Source organism: Haliotis asinina, chromosome 15, assembly GCF_037392515.1.
Source record: "Haliotis asinina isolate JCU_RB_2024 chromosome 15, JCU_Hal_asi_v2, whole genome shotgun sequence".
NCBI classification, from domain to species: Eukaryota; Metazoa; Mollusca; class Gastropoda; order Lepetellida; family Haliotidae; genus Haliotis; species Haliotis asinina.
Window position 1 is genome coordinate 45,246,811 of NC_090294.1, and position 15,016 is coordinate 45,261,826.

At 37.3% G+C, this 15,016-nt stretch overlaps 1 protein-coding gene across 3 annotated transcripts; it reads right to left on the reverse strand.

Moving 5' to 3' along the window:
* Positions 1–1,156: 1,156 nt before the first annotated feature.
* LOC137265643 (uncharacterized) lies at positions 1,157–14,765 on the reverse strand. Of its 3 annotated transcripts, none has more exons than XM_067801076.1 (15): positions 14,494–14,753; positions 13,443–13,564; positions 11,517–11,559; positions 11,322–11,414; positions 10,031–10,165; positions 9,223–9,510; positions 8,772–8,891; positions 7,542–7,889; positions 6,946–6,995; positions 6,548–6,590; positions 5,821–5,970; positions 4,251–4,444; positions 2,914–3,765; positions 2,307–2,500; positions 1,157–1,821 (listed from the first exon to the last, which is right to left on the reverse strand). In XM_067801076.1, the coding sequence occupies exons 2-13, from the start codon at positions 13,512–13,514 to the stop codon at positions 3,472–3,474; spliced, it is 1,830 nt and encodes a 609-aa protein (XP_067657177.1). In that variant the 5' UTR covers positions 13,515–13,564; positions 14,494–14,753; the 3' UTR covers positions 1,157–1,821; positions 2,307–2,500; positions 2,914–3,471. The 3 variants fall into 3 exon arrangements, with proteins under 3 accessions (XP_067657177.1, XP_067657178.1, XP_067657179.1); XM_067801077.1 differs by having other exon boundaries at positions 1,330–1,821; positions 14,663–14,765; XM_067801078.1 differs by lacking the exon at positions 14,494–14,753 and adding an exon at positions 13,794–13,862 and having other exon boundaries at positions 1,330–1,821.
* Between the last annotated feature and the right edge of the window lie 251 nt (positions 14,766–15,016).

The following is a 15,016-nucleotide window of genomic DNA, read 5'->3' on the forward strand; positions in this document are numbered from 1 at the left end:
TGCTGAATATTGCTGGAGCTGCTGGAATATAGCAGGGGCAGATGGAATAGTGCTGGAATAGTGCTGGTACTGATGGAATATTGCTGGAATATTGTTGGGTCTGATGGAATATTGCTTGGTCTGATGGAATATTGCTGGGATATTGCTGGGTCTGATGTAATATTGCTGGAATATTGCTGGGTCTGATGGAATATTGCTGGAATATTGCTGGGTCTGATGGATTATTGCTGGAATATTCCTGGGGCTGATGGAATATGGATGGAATATTGCTGGGGCTGATGGAATATGGATGGACAAAAAGGAAAGTTTCAATCTACCATTTCGTCATTCGTCTTCTCAAATGTTTTGTTACTCTTATACTCTTATACTGCTACTATATGCATAATTGAAAAGGGGAAACAGGTTCGACTTCAAACCTGTGGGTGAATTACTGTCACACATTCCTGACCAGTAATGTCATTTTAAGTGTCGGAATAACTTCTTCCTTACATCCGAGTGTGCATCAAATATAATACAATCCATAGACTGTGCAGGTTTCAACAATATGGTAGTGAGTGATTATGGTTTTGTGCTGCTCTCAGCAATATTCCAGCAATATCACGGCAGGACACACTACACAAGGGCCCCGCACAATGTATCCAGGTGGGGAATCGAACATGGGTCTTCACCGTGACCAGCGAACGCTATAACCACTAGACTACCCGACTTGCCCCAGCATACAGTAAGAATACTAATGAATATGATGGAATATGTCCGAGGTGTATACAGCAGGTGCTATTACATCTAATTTGAGATATTTTTGTTTCCTTTGACATGTTACGTCCGCTTATCTGTAATCGTCTTCAAATTACTCGACGCTTTGTCACAAATTTGTCATGGTAGCTGATCGCTTCATCTTGGTAATGTCTTTCACACACACACACACACACACACACACACACACACACACACACACACACACACACTCACCTGTCAAGTGCTTTGTGGTGGCACGATCCTTCCATACAGTGTGTGAAAGAGATTCCAGATTTTGCCAGCCTGTCTGTCCAACTATTCCTGAAAGTTAGTAGCCCTCAAGATAATTCCCTCGGCCGAAATGTGAAAAGAGAACTAAGCAAGATATTTCAGAAGGGTGAAATCAAAATAAGAAAGCACATGAAATAGTTTATTTGAAATATACAACAAAACCTTTCATCATCAATTAAAGAAACTCCCCTAAAATATAGTTGATTGTAAAATCTGAGTATGTTGTGAGTTTTTTGACTGGTCCAGACTCAATTGTTTACAACATAGTGACTGACACCGTGTGATAGATATGATGACAAAGCATTTGTTTATGAATTTTTATTATGACATTATTAATATCTATACAGTGGCATGACAAATGTCTTTCAAAAAGAGACTGGTTTGCTGACAAACATGAAAACAGTCCATGACTGAATAATAATAAGAAGAAAAAAAAGAACAGCAACAACAATAACAATGACACAACACTAAACCAACAACGTCTGTGTCAGTATGAAAGTACTAGTCAATGTCAAATGTTCCCAATGACCCATGTACTGTCAGGGAAGCACCAGTTCCTTGTCTTATCTTTGAAAATGATTTTTCACAAGTTCCATGGACATTTTGTTTCTTTCTGTACACCTTCGGCCTCACGTCCACACATTTGACTTCCGGTTGGCCTGTGTCGAGCTTATCCACGCCGGTTGTGACCTTCTCCATCTGAAGTGTGTCTGCGATGCCAGGACTAATTGGCAAATGGCCATGCGGATCGATGCACAGTTCCAGACAATCAGATTTACCATTGTAGACAAATCTCTGAAATTGAAAGGCAGTTGCTACTATTCTATGTTTGACACAAATGAAATCCAATATACGCGAAACCAAATACCATGTACAATCACTTGCATATGTTTTCGCTTTGAGACTAAAATTCAACATATGTTCTCCATTAAATTTGAAAATACTTAATTAAACTTTGTTCAAATTTAAAGACGAAATTAATAGTTATAGTTTGATATAATGTATTCCAAGATAAGTAATTACTGTCTGTAGAATAACATCGTATGGAGTTCGAATCCCAAACGGAATCCAAAGGACAACTGGAATCTTTATTCAGCTGTGTAACAACTTACATTTGATCGTTTTCGAAAAGGCATCTTGTATTTACAACTTTAGTCATAAACGATGATAAGGAACATTTGAAATTTCGAAATTTGAATTTTGAAACACGGTATTGGAATTTTATATGATTATTATTAAGTTTTATCATAAATATGCAAATACGTTCAAGAGATCATAACCTTATCTGGAAACGATGGCAGTATGCAATGTTTGCCATGTTCCAAGCCAACATCTCGTTTCATTTGGTTGTAGAAGGGCCCGTCGGCATCAAAATACCAGGGGTGCATGATGACATAGTCCCACAGTTCCTGCCCTGACAGACGTCCAATCAGTTCCACACAACTAACGCCAATGTCGACAGTGTCAAGGTCCCCTTAGAACAGAACAGTGCAAAAGAATACCCAGTATTATGGGATCTCTATTCAATAGAGAAATGTATAACATCTTACATTTGGCCACTTTCGAAAAGGCATCTTGTATTCACAGTTTTAATCTATGTCAGTTCCACGCAATCACTTGCACAAAACTAACACCACAGTATCTAGGTCTCTTTAAAATAGATCTGTGCAAAATAGTACCCAGTCTTGCCTATCCATAGAAACACACACACACACACACACACACACACACACACACACACACACACACACACACACACACACACACACACACACACACACACACACACACACACACACACACACACACACACACACACACACACACACACACACACACACACACACACACACACACACACACACACACACACACACACACACTCACCTGTCAAGTGCTTTGTGGTGGCACGATCCTTCCATACAGTGTGTGAAAGAGATTCCAGATTTTGCCAGCCTGTCTGTCCAACTATTCCTGAAAGTTAGTAGCCCTCAAGATAATTCCCTCGGCCGAAATGTGAAAAGAGAACTAAGCAAGATATTTCAGAAGGGTGAAATCAAAATAAGAAAGCACATGAAATAGTTTATTTGAAATATACAACAAAACCTTTCATCATCAATTAAAGAAACTCCCCTAAAATATAGTTGATTGTGAAATCTGAGTATGTTGTGAGTTTTTTGACTGGTCCAGACTCAATTGTTTACAACGTAGTGACTGACACCGTGCGATAGATATGATGACAAAGCATTTGTTTATGAATTTTTATTATGACATTATTAATATCTATACAGTGGCATGATAAATGTCTTTCAAAAAGAGACTGGTTTGCTGACAAACATGAAAACAGTCCATGACTGAATAATAATAAGTAGAAAAAAAAGAACAGCAACAACAATAACAATGACACAACACTAAACCAACAACGTCTGTGTCAGTATGAAAGTACTAGTCAATGTCAAATGTTCCCAATGACCCATGTACTGTCAGGGAAGCACCAGTTCCTTGTCTTATCTTTGAAAATGATTTTTCACAAGTTCCATGGACATTTTGTTTCTTTCTGTACACCTTCGGCCTCACGTCCACACATTTGACTTCCGGTTGGCCTGTGTCGAGCTTATCCACGCCGGTTGTGACCTTCTCCATCTGAAGTGTGTCTGCGATGCCAGGACCAATTGGCAAATGGCCATGCGGATCGATGCACAGTTCCAGACAATCAGATTTACCATTGTAGACAAATCTCTGAAATTGAAAGGCAGTTGCTACTATTCTATGTTTGACACAAATGAAATCCAATATACGCGAAACCAAATACCATGTACAATCACTTGCATATGTTTTCGCTTTGAGACTAAAATTCAACATATGTTCTCCATTAAATTTGAAAATACTTAATTAAACTTTGTTCAAATTTAAAGACGAAATTAATAGTTATAGTTTGATATAATGTATTCCAAGATAAGTAATTACTGTCTGTAGAATAACATCGTATGGAGTTCGAATCCCAAACGGAATCCAAAGGACAACTGGAATCTTTATTCAGCTGTGTAACAACTTACATTTGATCGTTTTCGAAAAGGCATCTTGTATTTACAACTTTAGTCATAAACGATGATAAGGAACATTTGAAATTTCGAAATTTGAATTTTGAAACACGGTATTGGAATTTTATATGATTATTATTAAGTTTTATCATAAATATGCAAATACGTTCAAGAGATCATAACCTTATCTGGAAACGATGGCAGTATGCAATGTTTGCCATGTTCCAAGCCAACATCTCGTTTCATTTGGTTGTAGAAGGGCCCGTCGGCATCAAAATACCAGGGGTGCATGATGACATAGTCCCACAGTTCCTGCCCTGACAGACGTCCAATCAGTTCCACACAACTAACGCCAATGTCGACAGTGTCAAGGTCCCCTTAGAACAGAACAGTGCAAAAGAATACCCAGTATTATGGGATCTCTATTCAATAGAGAAATGTATAACATCTTACATTTGGCCACTTTCGAAAAGGCATCTTGTATTCACAGTTTTAATCTATGTCAGTTCCACGCAATCACTTGCAGAAAACTAACACCACAGTATCTAGGTCTCTTTAAAATAGATCTGTGCAAAATAATACCCAGTCTTGCCTATCCATAGAAACACAGTCCGTTTGGTGTGAAGAGAAAACAAGCTGTGAAAACTGGATGGATCACTAAACACCAGTGATGACACTAGGTGTTCACGAAAATAGTAGCAACCACTATTCACAAAATGTGACTAAAATGAGAGAATTATTGCATGGCTCTGACTTTGAGCAGCAGTCTCCTGTCATGCGACGGAGGCCTGTAAAGAGACCATTCATTCAAGGATCAATGGACACGATCCAAAGATACCTTATTCTAGAAATTTGTTAATCAGGACCTTTCCAGTCAAAACGAAAGGGGTTTCATTGTTCACAGAATTTAAGGTTTTATTGTCGTATTTGAAAACACGTACATCTTTAAGAAGATGTACACTTGTCTGAATGAAAATTGTTTAATTCTCTGCTTGGAGAAGGTTTGCAAGCCAGTCGAGCTCGCTATGCCTGAAAATAATACTCTCTCCTGAAATTTGGATGTAGACGCGGGTTTCATCATTTAGCTGCTAATATAATGAACTCATTTATAAGGCCATCATCGGGAATGTCAGAGGGGAGTGATATATTTTCAAAATGACTCCACGAAAATCGCTAGCCAGTCGGGCCAGTGAGTGTGGAGATTTACTGGCCTGCCTGAATATTTACTAGACGCGGCCTGGTGGGCCAGTGGTTATTTCGCACAATATAATCAAGTATTTCACTTCTTGAAAAAAGGAATATGATTTATGTGTTAGGTAAAACCCGCATAATTATACATGAGAGCTGATTTGTTTAAAGGATTGTCATTTCAAAATAAGTTGTCAAAGTATGATTTTCAGGCACCGGACTTTCAGGAATCAGAGTTCACGCGCTAGATGATCATATTGTTGTTTTATAGTGTGTTTAAACAGACTTACATGTTTGTAGCTGTTCCGATTGAAAGGAATTAAAACTATTCTTAATCAAAATCAAACAGTGAGAGACATGTTATATACAAAGTTAGTGTATTTTGTCTTTGACATTTACGCCGCTTTAGCAATATTCAAACCATATCACGGCAGGGGACACGAGAAATGGACTTCACACACTGTACCCATGTGTGGAATCGAACCCGGGTGCTTGGCGTGACGAGCGAACGCTTTAACCACTGGGCTACGCCACTGATCTTTTTCTCTAGTAATTATAGTATTACCTGACTCTGACTTGACCCCCTGGCTGATAACTGTCTGAAGAACAGCCTCCAACATGTCAGCTGATATGGCAGATTTCATTGTGGTCACAGTTTCCATACGAGAGTCCAAACCCGGTGTACGTTTCTTCTTTAATGTTTTCTCTTCCAGCACTAAACACAATCATAAATGCAATGCCATGAAACCGACGTATGTGTGCATGGTAACGTTAATGATTAAAGGTTTAAAATTTCACTATATCATTGTTTTCTGAAACTCGTCTTTAAGAAGAGTGTTGTGAATAGAGAAAAGGGGTTGTTACGTCTATACCGAAGTCAAAGTCAGTTCGACATAGTTCGTTATAAGCATTATGAGAAAAACACACCACATGGTCGTGATGAAAATTAGTTCGTTATATTCGTATAAGTGTGATCTTTACGTCGATTACTGTGTGTACGGTAAAATATATATTGAAGAAGGAATTCTGTTTATCACAGGAACAATATAGATGTCACATAACCAGGGCCCCGTTTCACAAAACGATCGTAGTTACGAGTGCCGTAAGTCTATGTTGAGCATGGGTAGTTACGATTACCATAGCTCTATGAGTGCCGTGTGAAATGGTTCCAGAAAACCTACAGCACTCAATAACAGTGTCACCTAAAAATTAGAGATTTGAATGGCAACAATAAAAATCACTTTGATTTTAAAGAAAGCGTGCTTCATTCCTCTGCACTCAGTCATACTTACGAGCTTTTTGAAGGGATTCAACCTCTTTCACCTTTTCTTCATACTAAAATGTGACGATTAACAAATGAAATGTCAAAACTAATTAATCTAATTCAAGGTAGTAAGGTCATGCTACAAGAAGATTAAGAAGTGTGTTGTCATTAAATAAATTATTACTTTAAATAGTTATAATATATCGAAAGGCTGTTCAACATTTCTAAGAAAGTTAATACTTTAAGGTACACTAGGAGATTTATATCAAGTGTGTGTTCAACATTTGCTAAGAAAGTTAATACTTTAAGGTACACTAGGAGATTTATATCAAGTGTGTGTTCAACATTTGCTAAGAAAGTTAATACTTAAAGGTACACTAGGAGATCTTGTCTTGAAAATCAAACAACCATATTTTCGGTAAATACCTTCCTTGAGGTCACGCAGCTTTTGTGGAGATCATCGTAATTGGCGATAACTGGAAATACATTTTTTCATGTTTCTCTATTTACAAATTTACAGTTCGGTTTGTCGTTTACAACAATATATACACAAACAATTTGACATATATCAGGTGCATAAAATAATCTTCATCAACCTATGCTTGTAAGAAGAGACTAATGGGATCAGGTGGTCAGGCCCGCTGACTTGGTTGGCACATGTCATCTTATCCAAAATGCCTAAATCGATGCTCACGGTGTTGATCACTGGATCGTCTGGACCAGACTCGATTATTTACAAACAGTCGTCATATAGCTCGGATACTGATGAATGCGGCATAAAAATAAACTCACGCAATCACTCATATAGAAAATATTCGAATATCTCAGCAGCAACGTTGTTAAACAACTAGCAAATAGACAAATGTTCTTTTGCTTGTGTGTTTGAAATTTGGAAATGGGTTTGAACCTCTGTATTCAGGGTGTGAAAGAAATCGTGTATGCTGGTTTATTAATCATTCGCAATATTGTTGCAAGCTTCTTGAAAATTGCTAAATTTGGCGCTTAACAACAAACAACCTTACCAAAGTCACCGAGCTTCCCAAGGCCTTTCACAGGTACAACCAGGTTGGACTGCACGTCAATTTTAAGTGTAGTCCCTTCAGGAATAAGCGATTCCAGATCTCCTGTGAACACTTCCTTCACGATTGATTCTAACCATTGATATTCCATGGTCTGACCTGGATTGACGTCAATTTCTATGACGACAGAACCCTCCCGAACAGCCACAATCTGAGCATCACTGGACTGGAGACGGATGTTGATGATGTGTTTCTTGGCATCAATGTCATGGACAAGCAGCTTCTCCAGCTCAGGATTGTTGGGGTCTGTGGTGATGACGAGCACAACCTTGGACGTTGTTGGCCCAGGAACTAATGTGAGTTGGGTTTTACTTGATATTTAGTAATATTTCAACAATATCATTACAGGGACACCATTCATTCATTCCACCATTCACTCAAAAAATTTTCTTCACTTCTTCATTCAGAATTATTCACTCCATTCCACATTCATTCCAACATTCTTCACTCCTTCATTCCATATTCATTCAAACATTCCTTCACTCCTTCATTTTCTCTAACAATCATTCATTCATTTCAACATTCATTCACTCATTTATTCATTCCAACATTAGTTCATTCATTCATTCCGACATTCATTCATTCCAACATTTATACATTTATTCCAAAATTCATTCATTCTTGCATATCCAAAATGTATTCATTTATTCGTTCCAAAATCCATTCCTGCAATCATACCCAAATTCCAAAATTAATCGACAGGTCTCTGATATTTTAATTGTTTAAACTGTTACACCAATAATTGAAATGTAAAGGTCTGTGGACTTTCATCATTTTATCTTTAGTCCTTGTTTCACATATTTCAGGTTTTCATTCATTCATTCATTCATTCCAACATTAGTGCATTGATTCATTCCAACATTCATTCATTCATTCCAACATTCATAATTGATTCCAAAATTCATTCCAAATTCATTCCAAAATTCATTCATTCCTCCATATCCAAAATTTATTCATTTATTCGTTCCAAAATCCATTTCTTCAATCATACCCAAATTCCAAATTTAATCACCAGGTTTGTGATATTGTTGTGGTTTAAAATGTTACAGCAACAACTGAAATGTAATGCACTTTCATAATTTATCTTTAGTCCTTGTTTCACATATTTCATTCATCCGTTCGTTAGTTCTTTCTTTCGTTCATTCATTCATTCATCAGAAAATATGTACCTACCAACTCTGATATTTACTGTGTTTTCAGTTCCATCCTGTTTTACTATGACAAGCTGATGGGATGATTTCTTAATGTTCATCGTGCAGCCACTTCCAATTTGACAGTTTAACAATTCATCATCTGAAAACAAATTATTATTATTGTTGTGATAAAACATATAATTATTACAGGTCGATAAAAACACCGAAATGTGATCTTCGTCCAAGTTAGGGTGCCCGAATAGGTACAAGGGTTCAACAGACATCGATTAAAATATTCATTACATTCATGTCTTTGATACTAACATATTTCTATTACACTCCTAGAAAATAATTTATATACATTAATGTTTAATTGCGCTAAAAATGGGAAAAAACAGGAAGTTGGTGTTCAATTGGGACAAAACTTTATGCAGTTATTATATGTCAAAAAATTCCCGTGAATGATGATGACCCAATGTCTTATTTTTTACCTGGTATATCTCTTTCATGCAATAAAGTAACAGGATTAGGTTGACGCGTTCCCTTCATCCTTTGTCCATCATCGTGTCCTTCATCTTCTGTCTGCGTATCTTCATCAGAATCCAGACTTGAATCCGATTCCGACAGTTCCAGTTTATGTCTTGGGACACGACTAAGAGTTATGTCTTTCATTTCTTTGGTGCAATCACCCGGCAGCTGATACAGGACTTCATGAAACATGCGATTCTTTTCTCCAAATTTGTTGACAACAAGGACTCTTCTCCCACTATCCGCCAGTTCTTAAATATTGTAAATGAATTCAGAATTCAATACATTTTACCATGCTACCAAATTCTGAAGCCTCCTGTTGAACAGACTGAAGTTTCAAATGAATGCGATGATCTTCGTACCGGACATTAAATAAAGAAAAACAACAGAAACTATAACTCGCGCAACTTTACAATAGAATGGTTATCAGTATTATTTTGGGCCTAGATTTTCAATGCTTTCTGAGAGCTAAGATAGTCGTACGCTTATAATAATGCATGGGACTTATCGTTAAGAGAGTTTCGAACATATAGACCCTGAGGTGGAAATTCATTCCTAGCCGGAATGACACGCTTCCCAAGTTTGGACTTCAGAGCATAGAAATACATGCTTAAATCAAAAACCGTACAAACGGATTGGGTAAAACACTTATGTTAAGTTTTCAAATTGTGCATACAAATGTTAGCATTACTCTACCATTGATCAATTTTGTCCTGTTGGTTTCTGATAGATGATTATTGGTATGAATACATGTCGGATCACGATATTTACCTTCAAAGTAGTCATACACAGAATTGTGAAGCCTTCCTTTTCTGAGAAATATGGATGCCACAACGGTGTCCACCAAAAGATACATTGCGGAAAAACTTGAAAATGGTAATTTCTCCGGGTCAAACAGATCTCTATCTGAAAATACAATATAAATACTTTTTCAGAAATAAACCATCACCAAAACACTTCAACAAGGTTTTTTGTGCTCTTAGTCATTACATCTGCGAACATATCAGTGTAAACAAGAAACCATGGTCATCAATATTCCCCATCACAGTGTTCTGTTCCTATTTGGTTGTTGTTGTTTTTTGTTTTTCAGTCCACCATTGCATTCTTGACTTGAAGACACATGTCACATTTGGTTTCCTATCCTATCTGTTGCTGAGAAAATATGCCCCCATTATCTCAGACGGACGGACGTAAGGACTATTCTCAAACCAATATTCCCTTCCTACTTCGTGGCGGGGGATAATAACCTTCAGTAAACCTTTACTACTTACGAAACATTTCTAATCTAATTGTAATGAACACATATAAATGTGTGGACTATTTGTTTGTGAAAGGAAAGCCAACTACGAAATTCAGTCACATACATTTCATTAACTCATGAGTATAAATCATTCATGAAATATTCCAAGAGGGTCCCATTCGGGATTCGAACCAACACAACCCAATATATTAAACAAGTGAGCGAACCGATCCGCAAGTCGGCTCTTATCACAGCATGGGTTGTAGAAGACTAGTACTAACTCGGATCTCGAATGGCATGTCTGACTGTGGCCGGACATAAAACGGCCTGCGAGATCCGGTTAAGAATTGAACTTCAGCAACCCATGTTTGTGGTAAGAGGCGACTGCTGGGGTCGGATAGTCGAGGTTAGGTGGTCAAGTTCGCTGACTTGGTTGACAAATGTCACCGCATCACTGTTGCGTAGATGGAGGCTCATGCTATTGATTACTGGATCGTCTGGCCCAGACTCGAGTATCTCCAGACCCAGGCATATAGCTGGAATAATGCGGCGTAAAACTCAACTCATTCACTCACTATAACATTTGCAAGACTTTCGGCGGTTGAAATGTTTCAGATATCAGTGCGTTCGAGTCGTACTCGTTTTATTTGAATTGTCAAGGGGGTATTTCAGTTTGACCCTATGGGGTTAAATTTATATTTAGAAGAGAACGGCGAATTAGCTCGAACTATTCAATTTATATGACGATGGTCAAATCTTTACACATATGGCACTATTAAGCCTTTTGAAAACAATGATTTAGACTCTTTAAAAATGTGTCACCTATACATGTGATGACGTCATACTGTCCTCCGTGGCCAAGCCTCTTTGACAGTTCCTCGGCGTCCGATATTTTGTCTTCCGAGCATATAATGACTGAAACAGTTTTCATATAATTAGGATTAATCAACCCTGAAGAAAATATTTAGGAGGAATTCAAAATTGAGATTCCGTTCATCATTATGTGTGCCAACTCACCACTGCGTGCACATTCTGTGCCATTGTGCTTTCTCGTCGCTCTCTGTAATGTAGTGAAAATATATCTTAAATATAACATATGTTATATATAAAATATACACGATACGGTTAAATGATATAACGTCTCACTATTTTATGTTTTAATCCCCAAGTGTACCTATATATTATGTCATACATGTTTGTAAAAAGACATACTTACATTTATGAGTCAGTTCATACATCATACACTAGCTTGCAAGGTATTGTATATAATCTCACTACATGTATTCTGATGGCGACAATACAACACGTTATTCGTGTATTCTGATGTCTGCAATACAACTAGTCATGTAATCTGATGTCTACAATACAACTAGTCATGTATTCTGATATCTACAATACAACTAGCCATGTATTCTGATTTCTACAATACAACTATCCATGTATTCTGATGTCTGCAATTTAACTATAAATGTATTCTGATGCCTACAATACAACTATTCATGTATTCTGATGTCTACAATACAACTATTCATGTTTTCTGATGTCTACAATACAACTCGTCATGTATTCTGATGTCTACAATACAACTAGTCATGTATTCTGATGTCTGCAATACAACTAGTCATGTATTCTGATGTCTACAATACAACTAGTCATGTATTCCGATGTCTGAAATTTAACTATAAATGTATTCTGATGTCTACAATACAACTATTCATGTATTCTGATGTCTACAATACAACTAGTCATGTATTCTGATGTCTACAATACAACTAGTCATGTATTCCGATGTCTACAATACAACTATTCGTGTATTCTGATGTCTACAATACAACTAGTCATGTATTCTGATGTCTACAATGCAACTTGTCATGTATTCTGATGTCTACAATACAACTAGTCATGTATTCTGATGTCTGAAATTGAACTATTCATGTATTCTGATGTCTACAATTCAACAATTCATGTATTCTGATGTCTACAATACAAGTAGTCATGTATTCTGGAGTCTACAATACAACTATTCCTGTATTCTGATGTCTGCAATTTAATTATTCCTGTATTCTGATGTCTACAATACAAGTAGTCATGTATTCTGATGCCTACAATTCAACTGTAATAGCTTATACATTTTATATTGGTAAGTGAAGCGTGAAAAGGTGACTAAGTAAGCATGGAATTTAGGTTGACTGTTTATAAACGAAACGAAATGCATTTAAATGCATGATAGTATTTTAGCTTTTGTTTTGGGGTTTTTAGGGTGGGGGGGGGGGGGGGGGGTGGCCGGATACATTTAAAACGCCTCACTGTTGTTTACTACATGCCACCCTGTCTTAGTTGCGAAGAGCATTGTTCATGATATTAACCACCAGTTTATTACGCCATGGCCAGATAATGAACAGGCTAACGTGGTATAGCAAGAGTATTCCCACAACTGCCATTATTATTCACAACATTCACGTGTAAGGTTAATAAATATTGCAAACCAAAAGTCAATGTCTTCTTCAATCTGATTGGTTGAAAAACATGATCGAATGGTATTCGATTCACGGAAATTACAAGGCTATTCGCTGCGTATTGACACGTACAAATACACTTTTGATGTTTGTGCATTTCTGGATATGAAGGTATGACGGAACAATGTGCTGCTTTAAATACGTAATACCAATTTCCAAGCTCTTCTTTGTAAAATAGGATATTTTAAGTGATCCACGTCATAAATTAATCTAGTACTGTTATCAGTTGATCTAAACTTTAAAATGTCATGAAATACGTTACACAATTAGTGATAAACATTTATTGTTGTTTCGCCTGCCTACCGTCTTCCTGGTTGATGAAAAACACTCAACACATATGGATGACCTAAGGGCTCGAAGCACCGATCTCTTTTAAGCAGTCACTCTTTCTGATCGAACAGGACACTGTTTTGAAGAATTGGTTTACCTTGCTGTGTTGCATGATAAATTCCCCGAATGAAAATACCCCTGACTTGGATTTAGAACTCATGGCCTCCATGGGTGTGGCTGTTTGTCTCGTGCCATCAACGGATCTGGCAAGTTCTCATCCTGAAACATATTTACCAGTGTTTTCATTTATTGCAAAAGTAGGCCAACGCTTGGATAAATATCCTAGATAAGGATAAAAAAAACAAAAACAAATAAAACAAAACAAACAAAAACCCTTAACAACAACAATGATAACATCTCATTGATGACATCGTTGATCAACAATTTGTCCAGACATAAACAGTTTGAACTATTTTTAAAAAGACGATTTTTCGATAATCACACTAACAAATAAAGTTAGTCTTTGCTAGCAGTATATGTCGCTTGAGAATAAAATTAGGGTTCCCCCTAAGCTGTGGAAGGCTTCTATTTTCTGTTTGTGAAGAAACCGGTCGTCAGTGAAGTTTTGATTCGATCTTATACAGCAGTTGCCCCCCTTTATACCCTCACAGTAAATATAGAAACATTTGTGTCCTGACGTTCAAATTTAACTGGAACTAAAATTAAAACATAAACACTGACTTCATAAAGTTACTCAAAATCAAACTGATGACGCCAATATGAGACGTAACTAATAACACGCTACCTCGCCAAAAATATGTCGCTTCCTACTCCTATTTTCGGATTCGATATATTTGTTGTGTCACACAGTATCTTTACTCTGACTGTGAAACGGCAACATTTGCAGTAGAACACGTTCTGTCTCAAGTGTATACGTACCACAAGCTTCGTTTATGCATTATGTGTGAGAACTACAGCCCAGATAGACGAGGTTTCACTGGCCTGTCAACTGTGTATATCAACCTGATTGATGAGTATTTTCCCCATAAAATGGCGTTAATCTTGATATATATTGTACATTTCATTTATTTATCATGTTATGCTTATGGTGTGGGTGGAGGCACTCCGCACTCAGCAAAGCCGACGCGATATTCAACTCTAACGTAACAATGATGTAGGTCTACACATGTCAGTAACCTAATACTCACTGCTGACTATGTTCACCCATCCATTACCCGCGTCCGTTACCGTATTGTGACTGATGATGTACAGTGGTGAAAGTCTTATCAATAAACCGTGTGCTTCATCCAGGATAATATTCACAAAATCCTGCCTTGTGATCGTATAACGAAGATTGAGAACAGGGACACAAATCACCTCATTCGTCACTACTCGCCGCTTTCCGGAAACTCCACGAATTCGATACTCTGCTTGTCGCGTAATAACACGAGTTGTGCATGAGATCATTGCACACCGCAACGAGATCCAGCCAATGAAAATACGGATTACATAATCAAGTGTCACAAAGTATGTACCGAAGATAGTGGGCATGTCTCGAGGTATAGTTGTAATTGGTTGTAATTAGGCGAAATTTATGAATGAATACTCACTATAAATGAATTTGTACACGTACTGTTGTCAAGCAATAACGTTCAATGACGCTGTTTCTAAATCGCTGTCATATCCATTAAGACAGTTATAAGCTTGTTTGGTTGGTTTGTTATTCAAGGT

Bases quoted from the DNA above. Each gene is read 5' to 3' on its own strand.
- LOC137265643 (XM_067801076.1), bottom strand. From the start codon at position 13,514: ATGGAGGCCATGAGTTCTAAATCCAAGTCAGGGGTATTTTCATTCGGG. The intron at 11,560-13,442 runs GTAAACCAATTC...ACTACATTACAG, and splicing joins TTATCATGCAACACAGCAAG to AGAGCGACGAGAAAGCACAA. The intron at 6,996-7,541 runs GTAAGGTTGTTT...ATGTATTTCCAG, and splicing joins TGGGAAGCTCGGTGACTTTG to TTATCGCCAATTACGATGAT.